This window comes from Apiospora marii (assembly GCF_038362585.1).
Source record: "Apiospora marii strain CBS 49790 chromosome Unknown utg000007l_segment0_segment0, whole genome shotgun sequence".
In the NCBI taxonomy this organism is placed as follows: Eukaryota; Fungi; Ascomycota; class Sordariomycetes; order Amphisphaeriales; family Apiosporaceae; genus Apiospora; species Apiospora marii.
Window position 1 is genome coordinate 1,499,215 of NW_027117379.1, and position 18,795 is coordinate 1,518,009.

At 54.0% G+C, this 18,795-nt stretch overlaps 8 protein-coding genes across 8 annotated transcripts; 4 read left to right on the forward strand and 4 right to left on the reverse strand.

The window, feature by feature from the left end:
* Positions 1–232: 232 nt before the first annotated feature.
* Positions 233–2,150, forward strand: PG985_010849 (MFS drug efflux transporter; the record flags this gene model as incomplete). The annotated part of the gene is made up of 4 exons (XM_066830616.1): positions 233–491; positions 558–840; positions 907–1,039; positions 1,098–2,150. The coding sequence occupies 4 exons, from the start codon at positions 233–235 to the stop codon at positions 2,148–2,150; spliced, it is 1,728 nt and encodes a 575-aa protein (XP_066681298.1).
* Positions 2,151–2,230: 80 nt separating this feature from the next.
* On the reverse strand, positions 2,231–3,350 carry PG985_010850 (uncharacterized protein; the record flags this gene model as incomplete). Its single annotated transcript, XM_066830617.1, has 2 exons — positions 2,231–3,103; positions 3,168–3,350. The coding sequence occupies 2 exons, from the start codon at positions 3,348–3,350 to the stop codon at positions 2,231–2,233; spliced, it is 1,056 nt and encodes a 351-aa protein (XP_066681299.1).
* A 989-nt stretch (positions 3,351–4,339) lies between these two features.
* PG985_010851 (ATP-dependent RNA helicase) lies at positions 4,340–6,103 on the forward strand (the record flags this gene model as incomplete). Its single annotated transcript, XM_066830618.1, has 1 exon — positions 4,340–6,103. The coding sequence occupies one exon, from the start codon at positions 4,340–4,342 to the stop codon at positions 6,101–6,103; it is 1,764 nt and encodes a 587-aa protein (XP_066681300.1).
* A 591-nt stretch (positions 6,104–6,694) lies between these two features.
* Positions 6,695–7,657, forward strand: PG985_010852 (uncharacterized protein; the record flags this gene model as incomplete). Its single annotated transcript, XM_066830619.1, has 1 exon — positions 6,695–7,657. One exon carries the CDS (start codon positions 6,695–6,697, stop codon positions 7,655–7,657), a length of 963 nt encoding a protein of 320 aa, XP_066681301.1.
* An 881-nt stretch (positions 7,658–8,538) lies between these two features.
* PG985_010853 (uncharacterized protein) lies at positions 8,539–8,754 on the forward strand (the record flags this gene model as incomplete). The annotated part of the gene is made up of 1 exon (XM_066830620.1): positions 8,539–8,754. One exon carries the CDS (start codon positions 8,539–8,541, stop codon positions 8,752–8,754), a length of 216 nt encoding a protein of 71 aa, XP_066681302.1.
* Positions 8,755–9,126: 372 nt separating this feature from the next.
* PG985_010854 (uncharacterized protein) lies at positions 9,127–10,410 on the reverse strand (the record flags this gene model as incomplete). The annotated part of the gene is made up of 2 exons (XM_066830621.1): positions 9,127–10,314; positions 10,390–10,410. The coding sequence occupies 2 exons, from the start codon at positions 10,408–10,410 to the stop codon at positions 9,127–9,129; spliced, it is 1,209 nt and encodes a 402-aa protein (XP_066681303.1).
* Positions 10,411–11,303: 893 nt separating this feature from the next.
* PG985_010855 (MRC1-like domain-containing protein) lies at positions 11,304–15,679 on the reverse strand (the record flags this gene model as incomplete). Its single annotated transcript, XM_066830622.1, has 2 exons — positions 11,304–12,423; positions 12,495–15,679. 2 exons carry the CDS (start codon positions 15,677–15,679, stop codon positions 11,304–11,306), a joined length of 4,305 nt encoding a protein of 1,434 aa, XP_066681304.1.
* Positions 15,680–17,021: 1,342 nt separating this feature from the next.
* Positions 17,022–18,561, reverse strand: PG985_010856 (uncharacterized protein; the record flags this gene model as incomplete). Its single annotated transcript, XM_066830623.1, has 4 exons — positions 17,022–17,755; positions 17,812–17,923; positions 17,983–18,272; positions 18,336–18,561. 4 exons carry the CDS (start codon positions 18,559–18,561, stop codon positions 17,022–17,024), a joined length of 1,362 nt encoding a protein of 453 aa, XP_066681305.1.
* Positions 18,562–18,795: the final 234 nt, after the last annotated feature.

The following is an 18,795-nucleotide window of genomic DNA, read 5'->3' on the forward strand; positions in this document are numbered from 1 at the left end:
GCTGCGCAGACACAGACAAGCTCATTCGCGTACCAGCAAGCTCAACAGCCCGAAGGCTACCTGCCTTTCTTTATAGATGGCATATTCGCCACCTTTATACGAGAAATGTTGACGTTGCCTACACCAGTCATTTCACCAAAACTAGTTCGTCACCTGGTGACAGTCCTTTTCGGTTTCTTTCTTTCGCTCGTTTTGAATCTATCTTCACTCAGATGCTGTCATGATGAGCAACATGCATGTTTCGATGCCGAGCTCTCGCTACTTCTTTGAGAAGTCACCAGGTGTGTTCATCTCGCGGGCGAATCTAATTGCGCAAACGCCCGAGGAAGAGCTCGAGGCCGATAAGATCCTGCAGCTGGCTTCAGGAGAGGGTGGAGAGTACGGGGTGTACTATGACCCGTCATGCGAGGCCAACCTATGCCGAGGAAAGATTGCAGAGTGGCAGTGGGTATTGGTTCACTTGAGTTGCTGCATCTCGACTCTGCTTGCTGGTAAGTGCTCTCGGGATGCCCTCCTGCTAGCTGTTGGGGGTTTAAAACCTGACTTGAAATCATCAGGGTATGATGCAAGTAGCCTAGCCGTAGTGCAGGTCTTTATCTTTGATGTCTTCTCCGACATCCGGCTCATTTTTTGTGTCGCTGCTGCATCGAGCTTGGGATGTTGCTGCACAGCACCATTGCTCCGGCACTTCATGGATATGGTAGACCTGCGACGATTCAGAGTGTCTGCCGCCTTCCTCTTCCTTGCCGGGTCCTTGGTGGCCGGAACGGCAACAAAAATTGAAATCCTCATCGTTGGGCGTGTATTGACTGGAGTTGCCATCGCGGGACTGCAGATGAGGTGGGTTGACCAGCATCCCTTTCATACCTATGTATCAAGGTTGGAACACATGTTGACACGAAATAGCCTTATAACGTATAACACATTGCTCGCTACTCCTAGAGAGCTTTCGCGCTTGCATCTAGCGTCAGGACTTGGCTATGCCATTGGTCTCGTTCTCGGTGCGTCCACCGTGATGTTTTTCACGATGTGGCGTTGGGTAAGACATTCTCCCATTGCATGCGCAGATGGCCCATCCACTGAAGCTTTATTATCAGGTCTTCTTCCTGGGCGGAATCATGGCCGTCATCGTGGCAGTCCTTGCTGCGCTATCATACCCCTCGGTTACAATCCAGCCCGAGGACAAGATGTTGAGGGCCATGGCCGATATCGACTGGATAGGTGCGATCGACCACTCGCTATCATTTGTTTTGTTCGATGCTGCGTTCTTGCTGTCGGGTTCCAAGTGGGCTTGGGACTCGGTACAAGTCATTTCTATATGGGTCGCCATTATCGTCCTGTTTGTCTTCTCCTCCATACAGCACGGGTACGGCTTATGGGTCCCTGGGGATAGAATTCTCCCCCTAGGCATCCTGCAAAATCGGATCGGCCTGGGCAGCTTGTCCGTCGTTGCCGCAACGGCGGGCAGTTTGTCTGTTATGCTGTACGGCATAGCTTTATTCTGCGCCTTTGTGCGGGGTGAACAAGCTAAACAGATAGCTGTCCATTTGCTGCCAGCGCTTGGATGCTTTGGAGTCACGTCCCTACTGGCCAGGCCAACTTTGCAAGCTGTTCGAAGGCCTGCGGTCCTGTATCTCTGCGGCGGCATATGTGTCAGTGCTGGATCGGGAGGATTGATGTGGATCACGGCGCATACACCTCCCGGTATTGTTATTGGCCTTTCATGCCTTCTAGGCTCTTCTTTGGGCCTGATGTCAGGACTGTCCATGCCAGTCCTGGAGGCAAATCTTCCATCGTATTTACGCAATGGCGTCTCGATAGGCCTTGTTACGGTCACGCATACCTTCACCACGCTGCCTCTCGCACTCAGTGGCTGCGTCTATCTGAACCGGGGTTACCATAACCTGCTGGAGGCATCTGGTGGTATGGAAATCCCTAGTACCGAAATACAACAAGCACTGGCTGGACTGCGGTCGCCTTTATTGAACCTTGGGATGTCTGAAATCCCGATATCGGCGATGAAAGCGGCATCCGCTTCAATCATGGACGTGTTTGCTATAGGAATAGCGGCAGGAGTCACTATGATGGTTGCTGCTTTTATCGATGGCTTTCGTCCCTGGCCTCTTCACATACCAGACCAAGAGAACTAGAATCACCTCAGGTGAATGTCAGTCAAGAAATCGGTACCCCAAAAAGGGAAGAAAATGGTTGGTTGGCTTGTAATCGTAATTCAGATAGCTTGTGCAATCCAGGCCTCAATTTCGGCTGCCACCAAATCACTGTTCATCTCCAGGAACATCATGTGGCCATTGCCCAGTATCCCTTTATCTTCGAGTTTCAAATGCTCTGATGTAACACCTGCCTGGTTGAGATACTCGACGGTGCCCCAGTCGTATGGTGCATGGTATGACGCTTGCGTGGTCACAATAAGAATAGGAATATTGGCCAAGTTAACCAAAGTCCGAGGCGGTGGTTCTATAGCTTGCAGGACACACTCCATCAAGCCAGGAGAATTGGGTTGAACCACCGTCCTCACCAGATCCTCACTTGGATTCGTCACTGGCGGTTTATATGTGATGGGCGCATGAGTTATGCCGTAGGGACATCCAGGCCTCTTGATGAGTGTAGCTTTGGAGAATGGTGGTCCGACTGGCTCCAGGTTCACGATCGCTTTCACGAGGCGCGGCCGTACATCTGCCGTTAAGTAGGGTATCGCGCCGCCCTGCGAGTGACCAATCATCACCACAGGTCTAGCGATACGATCCAGTAACGCCGCACAAGCCGCTTGCGATGCTAACTCTTGCTGAACAGCATCGCCTAGCATCTGAATAGCCGAAGCATAGAATGCGTCGAATACAGGGTCGCCCATGACTCCGGTTCCTGGCCATTGGGTGTGATGCTTGGCTTGTGGCCAAATACCGTAAAGCTCCGAGGCCGTAAACATCTTCTGCACCTGCTTAGCTCCAAAGGCGACCATGCTGCCATTTCCTGGATACCACGGGCTCCTTCCTCTGTAAGGAACATCAACAATGTAAATCTCGTAGCATCTTGCTAGAAAGAAGGAGGCCCAGCCAGGGTTGCCATCGGGCTTCGTGAACCAGTCCTTTTGCACATTAAGTTTCCCTATCCTTCGTGGGTGGAAATCAATCAAATGCGAGCGGACTTACAATACCCGTTCGGGTACCTCCATGTATGAGAAGAAGAGGGAAGGGCCGCCTTTCGATGTTCGACTTGGGGGTCAGATGCTCAACGTACATCTGCCCCTGCAGTGTATGTATGCCTTGGTCATCTTCGACATAGTTCCCCCCAACATAGAAACTCTCACGTGTGTGGTCAGAACCACAAGCCATCTGAGTATTGAACAAAGTCGTAATGGGCTGCAGGACCTGGCCACCGACGGTTTAATTGCCTGTGATATAAATGGTTTGATCGAATGTACCAATTGTTGTTATGCTCGAGTCGTTGTTGGTGGCCAAACGAATGCTCTCCTACGTGTACAAAGTGGGGTACTAGTTTCCCATTCCGCCTGCAAGACGCAGGCAGGCAGGTTCCTCGGTCTTGAAAAACGTCCAGGTTGAACAATTAATTCCTCCCTGCATGCATTCCCCAATTCTCATTGATCCACGTGCATTTGCATTGATTTGCTGTAGGTGATGCTTGCTCTGCTTAGTAATACATCTCCATCTTAACAAGTTGCGGTCGTTCAAAATGAACCGCTTAGAACACCGTGCCTTGTTTCACTATTGCCCCCTGTAGTTGTGAAGACTGACAGTTGTCAGGAAACAACCACATGCAAGAATACCATCATCCAATGGCAATGTTCTTGCCGTATCCTTCCACCATCCATGCCAATGAAGTACCTAGTCAGATTGCGCTTTATGGAGTAACTGCGTACAGCTTATTGTAGGTTGTTCTTTCAATCGTTGGTATGGTTGGCCTGCGACGAGCTGAGGACCTTAGGCTTGCATCCACTATTGAGAGGCAAGTAAGAAATGCTACGCTTGACTGGCAGGTGGCTTGCCAGGGGCGAAACCGTACCTGCTGTTTAAAACTCAGTTTAGGGGCCGCCCATTGCAGCCTAGCGCTAGAGAGGGACCTGAATAATAGCTAATCTTATCGGTCGCCCCGACTAAGTCTCATAAATATTTGCCTGCCGCTCTATGCAGAGACTGCAAGCAGAAAAATCCAGGGTCTATCAACATTCCATCAACCATTCTCATCTGCCACTTCTCAAAAGCGGCCAACGAACCTGTCCATGCTTGCTAGAAGAATCTTCGCACGCCCGTCTTTATTACCAGCTTCTTCATCGGCATTGCAATCCTTTTTGACAATCCCCATGATGGAGAACACACGGGCACCCCAAGCCAACCGTGGCAGAAACCGCAATGGCCGCAGGGGCGGCAAGCCTGGCGGCTTCACGCAACAAAACAGATCAAACCACAGCGCAGCTGGCGCAACGGAAGCCCCCAAGATGGTCTCCAGAGTGGCCACACCGCCTCTGACAGAGCCTATCCCGCTCGACACGCCTCGCTTTGCTGATTTGGCCAAGGAAAACCTCCTTGATCCCGTCGTGCTCAAGACCATCATCGAAGACATGAAGTTTGACCATATGACGCCCGTTCAGGCCGCCACCATTCACCAGCTCCTCAGAGAGCGTGGCACAGATGTACTTGCGCAGGCCAAGACCGGTACAGGAAAGACGGTGGCTTTCTTGCTCCCCGCTATTCAGAGCATGTTGAACCGGAAACGTCAGCCCGGTCAATTTGTATCGTTGCTAGTCATTTCGCCCACCAGAGAGCTTGCGCTGCAGATCGCCAACGAAGCACAGAAGCTTCTGGGCCGCAGGCCCGAGTACTCGGTGTGCACCGCTATTGGAGGCACCAACCAGAACTCCGAGGAGAGGAAGATTCTCAAGGGCTGCGATATCCTGATTGGCACCCCTGGTCGTCTCCTCGACCATTTCACCAACAATGAGCGAAACTCACATGCCATCCAGGCTAAGCTGCAGTGGGTCGACACCCTTGTTCTGGATGAAGCCGATAGGCTTCTCGATATGGGTTTCCTTCCCTCCCTGAAAAACATCATTGAAGTTCTGCCCAAGCGAGAAGTCTCGGAGAGACAGAGCATGCTTTTCTCTGCAACTGTGCCTCAATATGTCGACAAAGTTGCGCATTTTGCTCTGAACAAGGGTTACAAGTACATCTCCACTATCCCCGAAGGTGAACTCAACACCCACGAGCGAGTTCCCCAGAATCTCATTGTCGTCCCGACTTTCTCAGACATGGCCGCAGCTCTGGCCGGGGCTTTGCGTCAAGAACTGGCGCATGTGGGCCCTGAATCGTTCAAGGCCATTGTGTTCGCTCCCACAGCTGCCCTCGTCGATTTCTACGTGGAAGTGCTGAAGTCGGTTCAGGGTCTGCCAGCCCCTATGGCCCTGCACTCTCGCGCTTCGCAGAGCAAGCGTACTAAGACGACCGACGAATTTCGCAAGGCGAAGAATGGCCTCTTGATCGCCACGGACGTCATTGCTCGTGGTATGGATTTCCCAGCTGTAACCAATGTGTTCCAGGCTGGCATTCCCGCAGACAAGGAATCATATGTTCACCGTCTGGGTCGTACCGCCCGAGCCGGAGCCGAGGGTCGCGGTACCTTCCTCGTCACATCTGCGGAAGCATTCTTCCCCAAGTTCACCCTTAAGGATATCGAATTCGTGGAATCACCGCCCAACTTGGAGGCGCGCGCAGATGTCCAGCGGATTGCACAAAAGTTGGAACCCGAAGTACAGAACAAGGCGTACCAGGCTTGGTTAGGATTCTACAAGACGTTCATGAAGTCGCTGCGTTGGGATGCCGAGACCTTGGTCTCGGAAGCCAACAAGCTTGCCTTGGACGGACTCGGTGCCCCGGAGGTGCCGACTCTGTATAAGAGCACAGTGGGCAAGATGGGACTCAGGGGCACGAGAGGCCTCGTAGTCGGCCCGGATCCCATGAAGGCTCCTCGCGGTGGTGGTGGAGGTGGACGAGGCGGCGGTGGACGCCCCTCGGGAGGCGGCGGCGGCGGTTACGGTGGAGAGTCGGGAGGAGCTAAGCGCCAGCGTAGGTAGATGGACGGCCGACTTTGATTTTCTCCCCGTTTGATACCATGCATCTATCGGAGATGCTAGTTTGCAGAGGCGTTACGGGCTTTGTATAGATGGGTATAGAACGTGGCGGTAACAGGCATAACGGATCTGCCTTGGTCGCCTTGACTGATACGAAGCGATGCTATAGAGATAGACAATGACTTGATATGTTCACCATCACCTGCTATTCATCCAAGAACGGTCCCATGACATGATAACATCTACAGCGGGCGATGAATCCAACATTGTTAGCGTAACTTTCCCTATCAGATTAATGAGAAGCGAAAGTACCCAAGTACCGCACTTGGCCCCACAAAATGTAGCGTCTCATACAGCACTGTAGGTATTGACCATCAATACTGGACCTTACATCCCACCATCTCATCAGTCTGCTGTACACAACAAGCTCAAGCTGGTTCTGGCATTCACAAGTTGGTGGATAGGTACTACGGTGAATCAATTCAAATCCACGCTTGCATCCTTTTGCGACGGGTTACCCAAGCCACGACCAGCTAAGCATCTTTGTGGCCGACCGCATCATATAGCTCGGTCTCCATCGTCAGGCATAGCGCTATGCCGAGGGAGGTCCCCACCCGGAGCAAACAGCACGCTTCTCATTCCAACACGGCCAGGAATCGTGCCCAGCTGGGGAGAACACAGAAAAAGGAGTTTCGACGTAGAGGCGTATTCCCGTTTTTCGACCTACCCTACGAGCTGAGACACGAGATTCTCAAACTCGCCATCTTGCAAGAAACCACCCCAACTACCGCCACCAACTCCAGGTCCGGCCCTTCATCCTCTACCACCACCACCAAGAAATCATACCAGCAAGCCTTGGTTCTGTTCCTCACTTGCCGCTGGATGTACGAGGAGGCCGCCGCCATCTTCTACCATGAAGTCGTGCTGGATACCCGGGCCTCTTCTGATAGCGGCTCCTCCTCCTCCTCCCCTACCCCTTTTCTCGTGCGCTCCCTGACGCCCCGGCTCTACGTCCGGACCCTGCGGATCCGCTTCTACGTGAAGGAATACCACCTCGGCCTCTTCCACGGCGTCTACGCGCCCATCCTGCGCGACATGGCGCAGCACGGCCGCATGGAGCACCTGGTCCTCGAGCTCGGGTACCAGTTCCCCTCGCCCAGCTTCTGGGGCGGCGGGAGCGGCGAGGAATCGAACGATGCCGATCCCTTTCATGACGACGTGCCCATCATTCCGGGGAGGCACCGCAAGGACCGCGAGCTGCACGCGCCTCTGTTCGTCACCCAGGCGCCCTTTCAGGGGTTCCTCAAGATGCTCCACGGTTTCTCCATATCATCATCGTCGTCGTCGCCATCGTCGCCCGCCACTGTGAAGAAGATTACCCTCTACCTCGAGGCGGCCGACCATCCCCCGTTCTGGTGCGCGTTCCACCGCGCGCATCCCTCGGGGGAGGCGTGCGGGGGCAGCTGGCCCGACGAGAACACGCAGCTTTTGAAGCTCCGGTGGAGGGACCTGGTCAAGACCTTTGCGGGCGCGCAAGCTCCTCCTACAGACTCGTGAGGCATCGATGTTATTTGAGGTCTACGGGTGGTATTTCGAGTGAGACTGTCAGACTACATTCGAATTGTAGCTCTGGCACATACAGTGCCGCGTCATCGGTTTGTTTGATGGCACATCTAGTGATGTCATCGAATCGAGCCTCCTCCTCGGGCGTCAGCGGCAGAATGCCCTCGTAGAAGCCAGGAATCAAAATCCGGTTGCGTGGCCCCTTGAGTTTGGAGATCAATGTGGTCAGGTCGGTTAGAGGCTCGTTAATCATGTATGATCCGTCCACACCCGAATGAAGATCGGGGTTCTTCGACTCCACGCATACGGTACGTACGCGTGGGTTTGATGCTCAGTACAAATGAGTCGATCATGGATATATATCCCGCAATCGCTCACCCAAGGGCATCGTCGGAGTCCGAAACCAGTATGATCGATTATTCTATATAGATATAACACGCACACACAAATATACGCAGTGTAAGCTGTCAGGTATGTACAATTACCACACTATCATAATCTCTCGCACCAGGCTTATGTACTCCTTGCTAACTCGAGTATACGTCAGAATGCACCGGAAACCTATAAATCTCCGAACGAGGGCTACACAGATCTCACAAAGCTCAGTGCCCCTACATCCCCATCTGGGACCGCGTTTCAGCCACGGTAACTTGGTCAAACCAAGTAATCGACCGTTTCCTCCTGGAAGATCGCCCAACGACGCTTGACCTCTCGTCCTCCATAGAGAGAGCGGCAACAGCATCGACGATAGAGGCAGCTAAAGGAGCGGGCCGAGGAGTCGGCGATGATTGTTCCGTAGAGGCAGACTTGTTGTTATAACGATCCCGCTCATGCTGTTCGGACACGCGGTACTGCTTCTGCAAAAGACTCAGACAATGCGCCTGGAGCTCCCGGCATCGCCGCAGCGTCCCATCGCCGAGCCGTGCAGCCTCGGCCAGATCGACGGCGGCGTCGGCCAGCTCCAGGGCGTCGTGGTAGCCGGAGCGGGCAAGACCCGTGCTGCTGTTGAGGATGCCCTGACACTCGTCGTATATTGCCATGATGTCGGCGTGGAAGGGCTGTTCCGTATTGGTGGCCATTATGGCGGGTAATGGTGGACGTGAGTCTCAGATATCACGCCTGTAAGCTGGTGCAAATGTTTGGGACAGGCATGGGGTGAATGTGTCCTAGTGCCGCGACCTTAGATATATGAGTATTTTGGTGGCATTTTGTTTTGGTTCCTTCAGGTATTGTTCAGTTGGGGGCTTGCTGCATTGTCCCAAACACGACTTTACAATGAGAAAATGCCATCTCAGCTTGTGCAACAATGGCATGGTAAAGACTCTAGATGAATCTGTCGTCGAACAAAGAAGTCAGCCACTGGTACCCACCAGGCGGTCTGGACTCAGTGTAGTAGTATCGTTCTAGATGATGCAGGATGCGACCACTGTTAGGTATGTATCATACCTTTGAGTAATCCGTACTCATGAAGGTTTCGAGAGAACCACCCAATCGCAAGCAACAACCCACTGGCCCTCAGTGCCAAGGTCCACTTCCCAGACAGGCCGCGCGATCCCGACCACACAGCCCACGGCGACTTCGCTCTTCCTAGCCAGACCTTGTAGTCGCCCTTCGCCTGCCAGGATCACGCGGGAGCTCACGTCGCCGTTCTTGGAAATGAACAGATTGTTACCGCCGCCGCCGTTATCGTTGTCGTCGGCGTTTAGTTGCTGAGAGCCGCGGACGAGCATCATGTTGGAGGCGGTCCGTACCTCTTCCACGCGCAGCCGGGCCGCCCAGTCGCCCTCCCGCTTAGATCCGGTCACGGTCTCGATGTTCATCAGCCAGTCCCGCAGTTCTGAAGCGAGGCCGCCGGGGACGTACTTGGCCCCTTTTCTGCGGGGCGAGAACGCGTCGGGAAGGGGCTCGCGGTGGCCGGGTTCCGGTGCCTCCGGGGGCTTGAATCGGGGCACTGGCTGGAACTTGGGCTGTTGCTGAGCGGATGTATTGGTTCTTCTGTTGTGTGGTGGTGAGTTGAACGGCTCGTCATCATGGCTGGGCATTTCTTCGTCTTCTGCATCTTCTTCTGAAATTCGGAAAGAGCCTTCTTCCGATGCACCTCGAGACGATGCTGCCAGATCAGCTTGGGAAGAAGCAGGAACGATCGGTTCCATATCGACATCAGAAGAGACAGACAAGCGACGCCTCTTGGGCGTCGGGCCATTATCCGGGGCTTCCTCGATGAATTCATCTTCATAATCATAAGTAATAGCAGCATCACCATCAACATCACCATCAGCAGCAGTCGCGTTATGATGCTGACTGCTCGGAACTAGCAGTGAATTCGAAGACGGCGGTTCCGAGTCGACTTCGATAGAGTCGTGCAGGTCGCGGCCCGGCCCACTGTACAAGGCCCTGGGCGGCGAGCTGTCAATGATGTCATGGATGTTATCGCTGGCATATCTGTTGTTACTGTTACGCTGCCTCTGGGCAAACGTAGACGGGGGCGGCGCCGGCGTGGTGGAAGACGAAGCTACACCGCGCGGCGTCGAGTGGATCGAGAAGCGCGGCGTCGCATGGAACTGCTGCGAGCCGCTGGCGAGGGGCTTGGGCGTGCCGCTCTGTTGGGTCCCCGTCCTCTTGGGGACGAGGAATCTATGGGGCGTTGGTGTCTGACACGAAAAATCAGCAATGGTTCGTTATTTGTCTATCGACACCACACGACATATGGTGTACAGGAAACGTACCAAGGGTGGAGGAGGCGCCATTTCATTCCATCTAGCTCTCTTTCACCATGTTCAGGAGTAATGGAGCTAGCTCCGACGCGACGTTAGCATATGACCAGCTTCGTTGCCATTTAGAGCGCAGGGTCAGCCGTCAGAATTCCGTTAATCATAGTCACGGGCCATTGATATCAAATGAAGTTGAACTCGGTATCAGACCCGATACGTTGAGGAAGAAAGAGGGCGTGATATGTGCAAATGATGAGATAGATATACGGTTCCTCCCCCACGCATTCCAGTGTGGTAGGAGATTTAGGTGGATACTCCAGTCAACCTAAGCTTGTATGCAATTAAAAGCTTGAGGCCTCGATGGGTGCAGCTTTACTGAGTACTGGCATGTAAGGAAAAATGTCCCCTCTATATCTATACGATGAAAACTGCCTGAGAATGTGATGTTACGAACGAATAACATATCCGTTTGACCTCATATCAATGAGTTCAGAGATCGGTACCTTGCTGAATCAAGTGGCCCGCTTTCCGTTCTTTGGGTTCAAACTAGGCGTCAAGCCACCCACCAACTTGACTGCCTGCTCGCCCCACTTCACTTCACCTCCATGAACTGCTTGTCAGTCTACGAGCTTAATAGACCATCAAAGACCTGCCAGTACGTGTCATGAAGATCGTGTATATGCAATCATTCTCTTCTATGTATTCGCGGGTTTGTAACCCGAACTATAAGCAAAACGTGCAGGACGCCGTGAGAGAACTCTACGAGAATTTGTCTCTTATACCAAACGCCATGCCGGAAGCCAGGTTACCAGTCAAAAACACATCTTCAAACCAAACTCCTGCCAAAAGTTCCCATCAGACATCAAATCACTCGTTACATGTCTTCTCCCAAACTGCTGTCCCCCTGATACACCGGAGGCGCATCCATCTTACTCGAAACTGCCACTCCCAAACAAGCCACTGACAGCCTTGCTCCGGTCGCCAACACCCTTCCACTTCTTCTTCTCGCGGCGCAACTCGCTCTCGCGCAGCTTCTCCCGCCGCTCATTCTCACGGGCGAAGAAGTTGATTCCGCTGCGCTTCCCGGCGTTCTTCTTGAGCTTTCCATCTTCGCCCCCGGCCCCGCCGGCTCCTCCTATCATCGAGGAGCCGACGCCACCGGCAGTGGTGGTACCGGTATTCGACAGATTAGATGACTGGGAAATGAGCGAGTTGTTGGTAGTGGCCTTGCGCAGAAGAGCCGGCACCTTGAACGTGCCTGACCCCCCTGAGTTGGAGGGCGCCGCAAAGGCTTGACGGGATGTGCTTAGGCCTGAAGACCCGGCGCGCTTCAGCGAGATGCGGTCCACGACCGCTGTGCGCGAAGGCCGGCCATTCTCCTTGTTGCTTGAACTAGACTCATCAGCGGCGGCTTCATCATCGGAACCCTCGCCCTCAAGAGGATCGGTGGCTGGGATGATGGCATGAGCGTCGTCCAGCAAGCTGGAGAGGGATCGTTTGACGTCAGTGAGGGAGGTCGGAACGCGAGTGGTGTTGGCAGCACGCGCCTTCCGCAGAGCAGGAGGTAAACGAGCAGTGTGGTCAGGCTCCAGTCGGTTGCGTTTGCGGCCTAGGTTTTGGTTCGGAGCCTGGGCCTGATTATGCTCAGACGTAGCCGGCTGGCTATCGGGGATTCTTTCCTCCTGAGCGTCCTCCTGTTGCCCCTGGCTTTGGCTCTGGGAATCCTCCTCGTCTTGCTCGTCGGCAGCATTAGGATCGAAGTCCAACTCATCGTCACTGCACCTGTCTTCAATACTCTTGAGGAAGGCGGCGTTTCGCGGATTCTCGGCAATCTTGCCAATACGCTCATCCGCAAACAGCGCTTTTTGCATCTTTTGGAACTGGCGTCGCTTCATTCGCTTGCGGGCCTCGCCGCCATCATCACTGTCCGAGAGATCGAAGGCGCCGTTGTCACCTCCACCATGACGCCGGCGTTTTCGAAGCATACCCGTAGTGATGTCGTGGAATAGCTTGTCAACTTGCACCGCTTCTTCTTGCCGCTCGCGTTCACTAGAAAATAACAGGTTAGCTGCGTCATTCTTGACATGTTTAGGCCGGATGGCCCTGGTCAAATAACTTACTTAAACAGAGCGGCCAGTTTGTGCTCGTTGAGATCGTTACCCTCGGCATCGTCAATCATTTGCTTGCGCAATTCCTGTTCGGCTTCCTCGTCACTCTCGTCCTCGCCATCGGCGCCACCAAGCCCAGCGTATTCATCCTCGGACTCGTCGGCTTGCTCCTCCACCATCTCTCTGGCCTTACTCTTCTTCGCAGCGAACTTAGCTTGGAGGCGCTGTTTTCGGCGAGCTGCTTTGGCCATGAGCTTGAAGGCAGATGCAGCCTCTTCGCCTTGTGTTGCCGCTTCCGGGTTGGGTGCGGTCACAGGTAGCTCCATGTTAACTAAGGGGCTCCCTGAAGCCTCTGTCGCAGGCACACTGGCATCTTCCGAAGCTGCCGCGTCACCACGTCTTCGCAGCTTGCCCTTCTTACGGATTACAAGCGGCGAATCGATTTGTTCGACGGCCGCCTGCCGGGGTTTCACTGGTGTACCGTTCATCACGACTGTATCGACTGTGCCAGCAGGCACCTCGATGAAGCGCGATTTGAGCGGAGAGTTTTCGGCGAAGCCATTATCTTGTGTCGGCTGCAAGTCAGACATTTGCGTGGCGTCCATCTGCAGCAAGCTGTCAAAGCCGTGTGCTTGGCTTTGCGAGAAGTGTAACTGTACACCCTGCGTTTCTCGCTTCTGCGTTTCGTTCTGGCTGTCAAATACCAATTCGTCCTGATCGAGCGAAGGGACTTGCACTTCGGCGGTAAGGGAGAATTGTGAATCAGGGAAGTTGGCCGTGGATGGCATGAATTCCGGCGAGCTAGTGCCGAGTTGTCCAGCTTGACTAGCTTGACTGTCATCCATTGTGCCGGCAAATATCTGAGTGAGGCCGAGACCGGCAGGGCCGGCCAGCGGTACAGGAAGACCGGGGATGAATGTTTTGGTGGCAGATCTGAGGACGGAGGTAGGGATCTTGGGGGAGCTGGAGTGGTGGCCCGAGGGAGAATCGAACGTTCTGGTCTTGGTCTTAGGCGTCTTAGCCTCCACCTGCTTCTCTTCCTCTTCCTCGTCATCTGAGAGAACGCGAACATTATTCCTGGCACGGCGGGCTCTGGGTTGCGAGGGCGAGCCGTCGCCATCCTCGTCATCAGAGACTTGCTTCCGTGTGCCCTTAGCCTTGGGCGTCACTGCGTCCTCGGGCTCCGACTCGCCATCATCATCTTCGGCCGCATCCTCGTCAAAGAAGGGGTTTCCAGCTTTCTCGGCCTCCTCATCCTCTTCATCCTCGGATCCGGAGAATTCGATCTCGCCCTCTTCGACAGGCTCACCGAGGTCGCTTCCTTCAAAGCTATCATCGTCGCTGTCATCCCAATCAACAGCATCATCACCCTCACCGTTTTCGCGCCTTTCCTTGCGAGCTTGCTTCGCATCTTCGCGTTCCCTTTCCATAATCTCTTCGGCTTCTTGTCTCGCTCGTGCCACAATGTCTTCAACCTGTTCACGCTCTCGCTCGCGTTCCTCCTCCGTCTGGACCACGATGCCCTTGGCCTTCAGAGCTTCAAGCCTGCGCTCTCGCTCAAGCTTGGCCTGGGCACGAGCGCGCTCGTACAGTTGAGCCTGCATCTCGACGGCATTCATACCGGCCTTGACGCGCTTTCCTCTACGGGCATTGGGCGGCGGTGACGAGTGAATATGCGCAAGCTGGTGGAGGGCGTGCAGGGATCGAGACCCTTCAGTCTTTTTAGCAGGCACGCGAGCGAAGATAGCATCGATTTTACTCTGCTTTGGGTTGAGAATTTGCAGCTCGGGCTCAGAGTCCGAATCAATGGCGACCTTGTTGACCTGAACGGGAGCCTGCGGGAATTTGACTCGGAATTGACGTTTAGGGGCTGCGGATTTCTTCTTCGGCGACGAATTCAAATCTGCGGCAGTAGCCACAGCTTTGCCCTTGTCAAGAGTCTTGGTCTCGGAGACGACCTCATCAAGATTGGGAAGCTGCACGTCTTTGTCGGTTTGGGCATCAGCTAAGACTCCCTCCGCCGAGGCTGCAACTGGCGCAGGCGCGCCCATTACTCTTTTCACGGCACTAGGCGGCGAGCTCGGTGGTGTGGCAGCCTCACCCGCCTCAGCATCAGTCTGTGCGCCAGAAATAGGTGTAGTTGGTCGACTTGAGCTGGGCGGCGGCAAGTTAGCCGCGGGAGCGGGCTCTTCAGTACCAGCAGGCCGGAAGTTGAATCTTTCGAAAAGGGAGTTCTTGGTGATCTTCTTCTTTGTCTTTGCTTCATGAGCCAGTTGCATACTGCGGGCCATGCGCTGCGTTTCGCGGTTCATCTCCTCGATGGCCTTTTTGCTAGCTTTTCGAGCAGGTCGTCTCGCGGATGATTGTTGTGTGAGCTTTTGGCCACCCTCGTCATCTGTGATATCGGAGACATCGTCCTCCTCGGTGTCTTCGGCACCAGCCGGCATCTGCTCTGCCATGCGCTTGGCGCGTTCATCGCGCTTCTTCTGCTCTTCGGCTTCCTTTTGCAGACGCTCTTGGCGCTTGCGGGCCACAAGGGCTTGGAAGCGGGAGCTCTTGGTGAGGTCGGCCGGCAGATCGTCATCCGTGTCCGAGCCAGCTGCTGTGGCGTTGCCCTTCTTCAGGGGAGAGGGAGAGGGCGACACGAAAAGACCGGGTGATGCTGATCTGTTCGTATTTGACGCGTTTTCTGGGGTTGGGCTTCTCTGCGGCCGAGCCACGCGACGTCTGCGCGGCAAGACCGAGACCTCGTCATCATCCTCTTCATCGGCAGCCTCTTGATCTGACGGTGGCCGAGAAGTGCTCTGTCTGCTCTGTGTCATCTTTGACGGTGATTTGGATGGCGATGTCGCCTTTTTTGTAGCCCCTGCTAGCATGCGAGCTGCGATACGTCCTCTTGGCCGTATTTCTTCCTCCTCTTCCTCATTCTCGTCTTCGTCTTCATCTTCGTCGTCTTTCTCTTGCTCGGCGGCATCGGCGACCGTTGTTGGCTGCGCCAGCTTCTCGGCTTTCTGTAATTTGGCCTCGTCGAGCTTCTTGAATAGTGCTTTCGTGTCGATTGGGCCTGTGGTTTCTTCGTCTGAGCTCTCATCCAGAGCTGCCAGCTCCTTCTGAAGTTTAGATCTGGGGCTCAGCGCGGGCGAGCCCGAAGTCGATGCTGCGTCGCCCGCTGGCGAGGGCGAGCGTATCGAAGCCATGGTGGGCGGGCTTCTTAAGATATTGGGGGTATTATGCAACACAAAACGACTTGCCTCAAAAACATGAAATGAATAGCAAAGTATTGTTCAAAATAGACTGAAAATAAAAACCGAAAGCTATCAAAATGCTTATGGGTCTATCATGAGTATGGAGTGTACATGTATGCAGGTAGAAGAATTGAGCGAGGGAGAGGGTGAACGGTGGGCTAAAGTGGTGTAAGTACCGACCAAAGACGCGTTAATGGGGCGCGGCCACCCGTGTAAGTCGCGATTTCTCTTGTCGCGTCGTTTTTTCCCACTAAAAGCCGGCCCCCCGCGTCATTTTAATTGATTCCACTACCTAAACCGGCCAGACAGGGGGAGCTTGGGCCATCAACGCCAGGCTTTCCCGCTCCAGCCAACCAGAGACTTGATTGCTTCTTGAAAATGGCAACTGGCGTTCTTTCATCGTGGAGTTGTCCGATGCGGTACAGGGGTTTGAGGCTCTGCACTGATCAACTACAATGCTCGGCTGCCCTACCCCTCGCTTGATAACGCTTGCAAGGGCAAGTTGTGACGGGTATCTAGGCTCAGAAGCATAGGAGGGGTGGATGCATTTCCTATGCCATAGAGAAAACACCCCATGTCAACAGTGGACAGCGTAGCCGGCCATTGGTACAATCTACAGCATGTCACGGAACAGCACAGGGTCTTGTATAGACGCATCATCAGTCTGATATGTACAGTATGCATGTTCGAAATAATTTTTGGGTATCGCTTGGTTTAAATACATCTTGTCTTCGGAGCCATCAACCATCGCTGACTCCCGCGCCTCTAGCGACGTCAAAAACCAAACGTCCATGTCGTCGTCTCCGCAGCCTCCCTCTCTTTTTTGTCCCCCTTTCACTGCCAGCCTACTTCGCCAAATGTTATGAAAACCCTTGTCATATTTGGAGGTAGTAGCCCCGAAAGAAAAAAAAGGGAAAAAGAGAAACCAGAGTAGACTACATACATACGCCATGTTAATGCCAATGCCAATGCAGAGTATGTATACACGTAACAACTTGGACCTGTTCTGTCCGCCGGTCCATGAGTATTAAACGCCTTGTACGCCGTAACCATGAAATACTGAGTGGCAGCGGGCACATAGATTGGCCTGCCCTCCCGCGGGTTGCGCAATTGCCCTGGGAGTCGTGGCCGTGGCCGCGTGCCGAGGTCTATCTAGATGCTGTCGATCTAGATCGCTAATAAATAATGTAGTCGAGGAGGGTGTTGGTGAGAGATACCATCTTGAGAGATAGGACTGTGGAGCCCCAAGGGTATATGACACAGGTGCCTTATCTCCAGGATTGGTGTACCCTCGCTATGAGGCAACTGCCAAGCAGGAATCCAACACGTTGTCCAAAGACATCAAGTCCATGGACTCTGTGCCTTCCCATCCGTATTGCTCATCGACTTCCATGGGCTCAGGATGTACAACGCCGTTGGTGAGCGCATGACTGGTGGGGTTCGTGGTGGTGACGCCGCCCATATCGACGTCCATATCTTCTAGCGGCTTTCGATCGTCGATCCAGGAGTAGTCGTTCCAGTGCTCGAGTTCACCTTCACGGTATCCGTAAAGGACAGATGCGGTAGCGACCGGGAACGAGCCCATGCCACAGTCGCCAATCTCCAGAGCAAGGCGCAAGTCGGCCATACCCAGGGGCGCCCGATCGCTAGCCGCTTTGGCTTCCACGGGCAAAAGACCGGCCTTGTCTCTCGATAATTCGCCGCGCATGAGGGCGTCTTCTTCTCGCCGTAACTGCCGCTTGTATTTGTGCGTTTGTACCCAGCCGGGCCCCGAGCCGAAGCCTGCGCTGCTTGATTCGCCGGGCCCATTACTCCGTGTCTTGGCTAACACTGATGCCAACAACTCTTTGATGAAGAATTCTGTTGCATGCGTGACATAGTGCGCCGCATCTGGGGCATGGCCGAGAGTGAGACCAGCTTGGAAGCAGAATGGAAGCATTTTGGATTCGATGCTTGTGACATCTGGGAACTCGCCTGACTCAACGGCTAGTGGCTGTGCGTATCGTTTTCGAATTTCTAGATCATAGTCTGAAAATGATGTTTAGTCAGGGCGCATGCCTTGGCGACAAATCCGACCAACTTACTCATTGTCTTGTTGATGCCACCAGCCGCACTGGCTGGAGGTTCGGAAGCCTTGACGGCCTTCCCTCGGTGGTGGTCGGAAAACATTTGGGTCATCGACTCGTAGGGGTCGAACTACATCGAAAGTTAGTCAAGATGCACGTGGTAGTGGCAGGCAATACAGTAGCACTAACATCATTATGTACCAGGTCCTTGATGCGCCTGCGATCACGACTCGGCAACTGCATGACCTCTCCCTTTAATCTCCTCTCGGCGGCATCGCCAGTGACGGGCTTTGCGCCAACCCCCGTGGTTGGCTTATCGTTTGCAGAAACCCATGGCGCCAGTCCCTGATCAGGCATCTCTCTGGTAAGATTTCCATATATGGCAGCAAGAAGCTGGTTGTGCAGATGTTCTTTCTCGCCATTGGGTGATATCAGAAAGGGATCGATTCGTTCCGAGTACTCGGCCTGGTTTAATCGACCTAGAGAGTGCGTGTAAGCCTGACAAAGTCACTAAGAGAAAGGCGAAAGCAATAGCCACCTACCCAGAATGAATTGGGTGGTCGAATCTTTGTATATCGTCCATTGTTCGGGGCCAATGGCAGCCTTGAGCGCGGTATAAAGCGGTTCTAAGTCGATGCGAGCAGGGATAATCTGGGAGGTCTTGGTGACCTTTTGCGCCGAGGGGGTTTGGACGGTTATCGACTTCATAATCGGCGTGGTGAGAAGCACCGAAGGGCGGCTCAGCGCCGCGGGGTCTATGTCGGGCATCTTGGGCGACTGTGAGGTCGAGGTTGATGGTGATATGAATGGGGTGGTGGTTGGTCGAGCTTAGGTAATCTCGCGATCGCGAATGCGCAGTCGGTAGGTGGGAAATGAAGAGTAACTGCGCAGTCGCGTGCAGCGAGCGCAGGCCAACGCCGAAAAATGCCTTAAAAACCCATTCACCATGTGCCTAGGTGGGATGCGATCACATTTCCGATATGATACTGATGAAAATCCCGT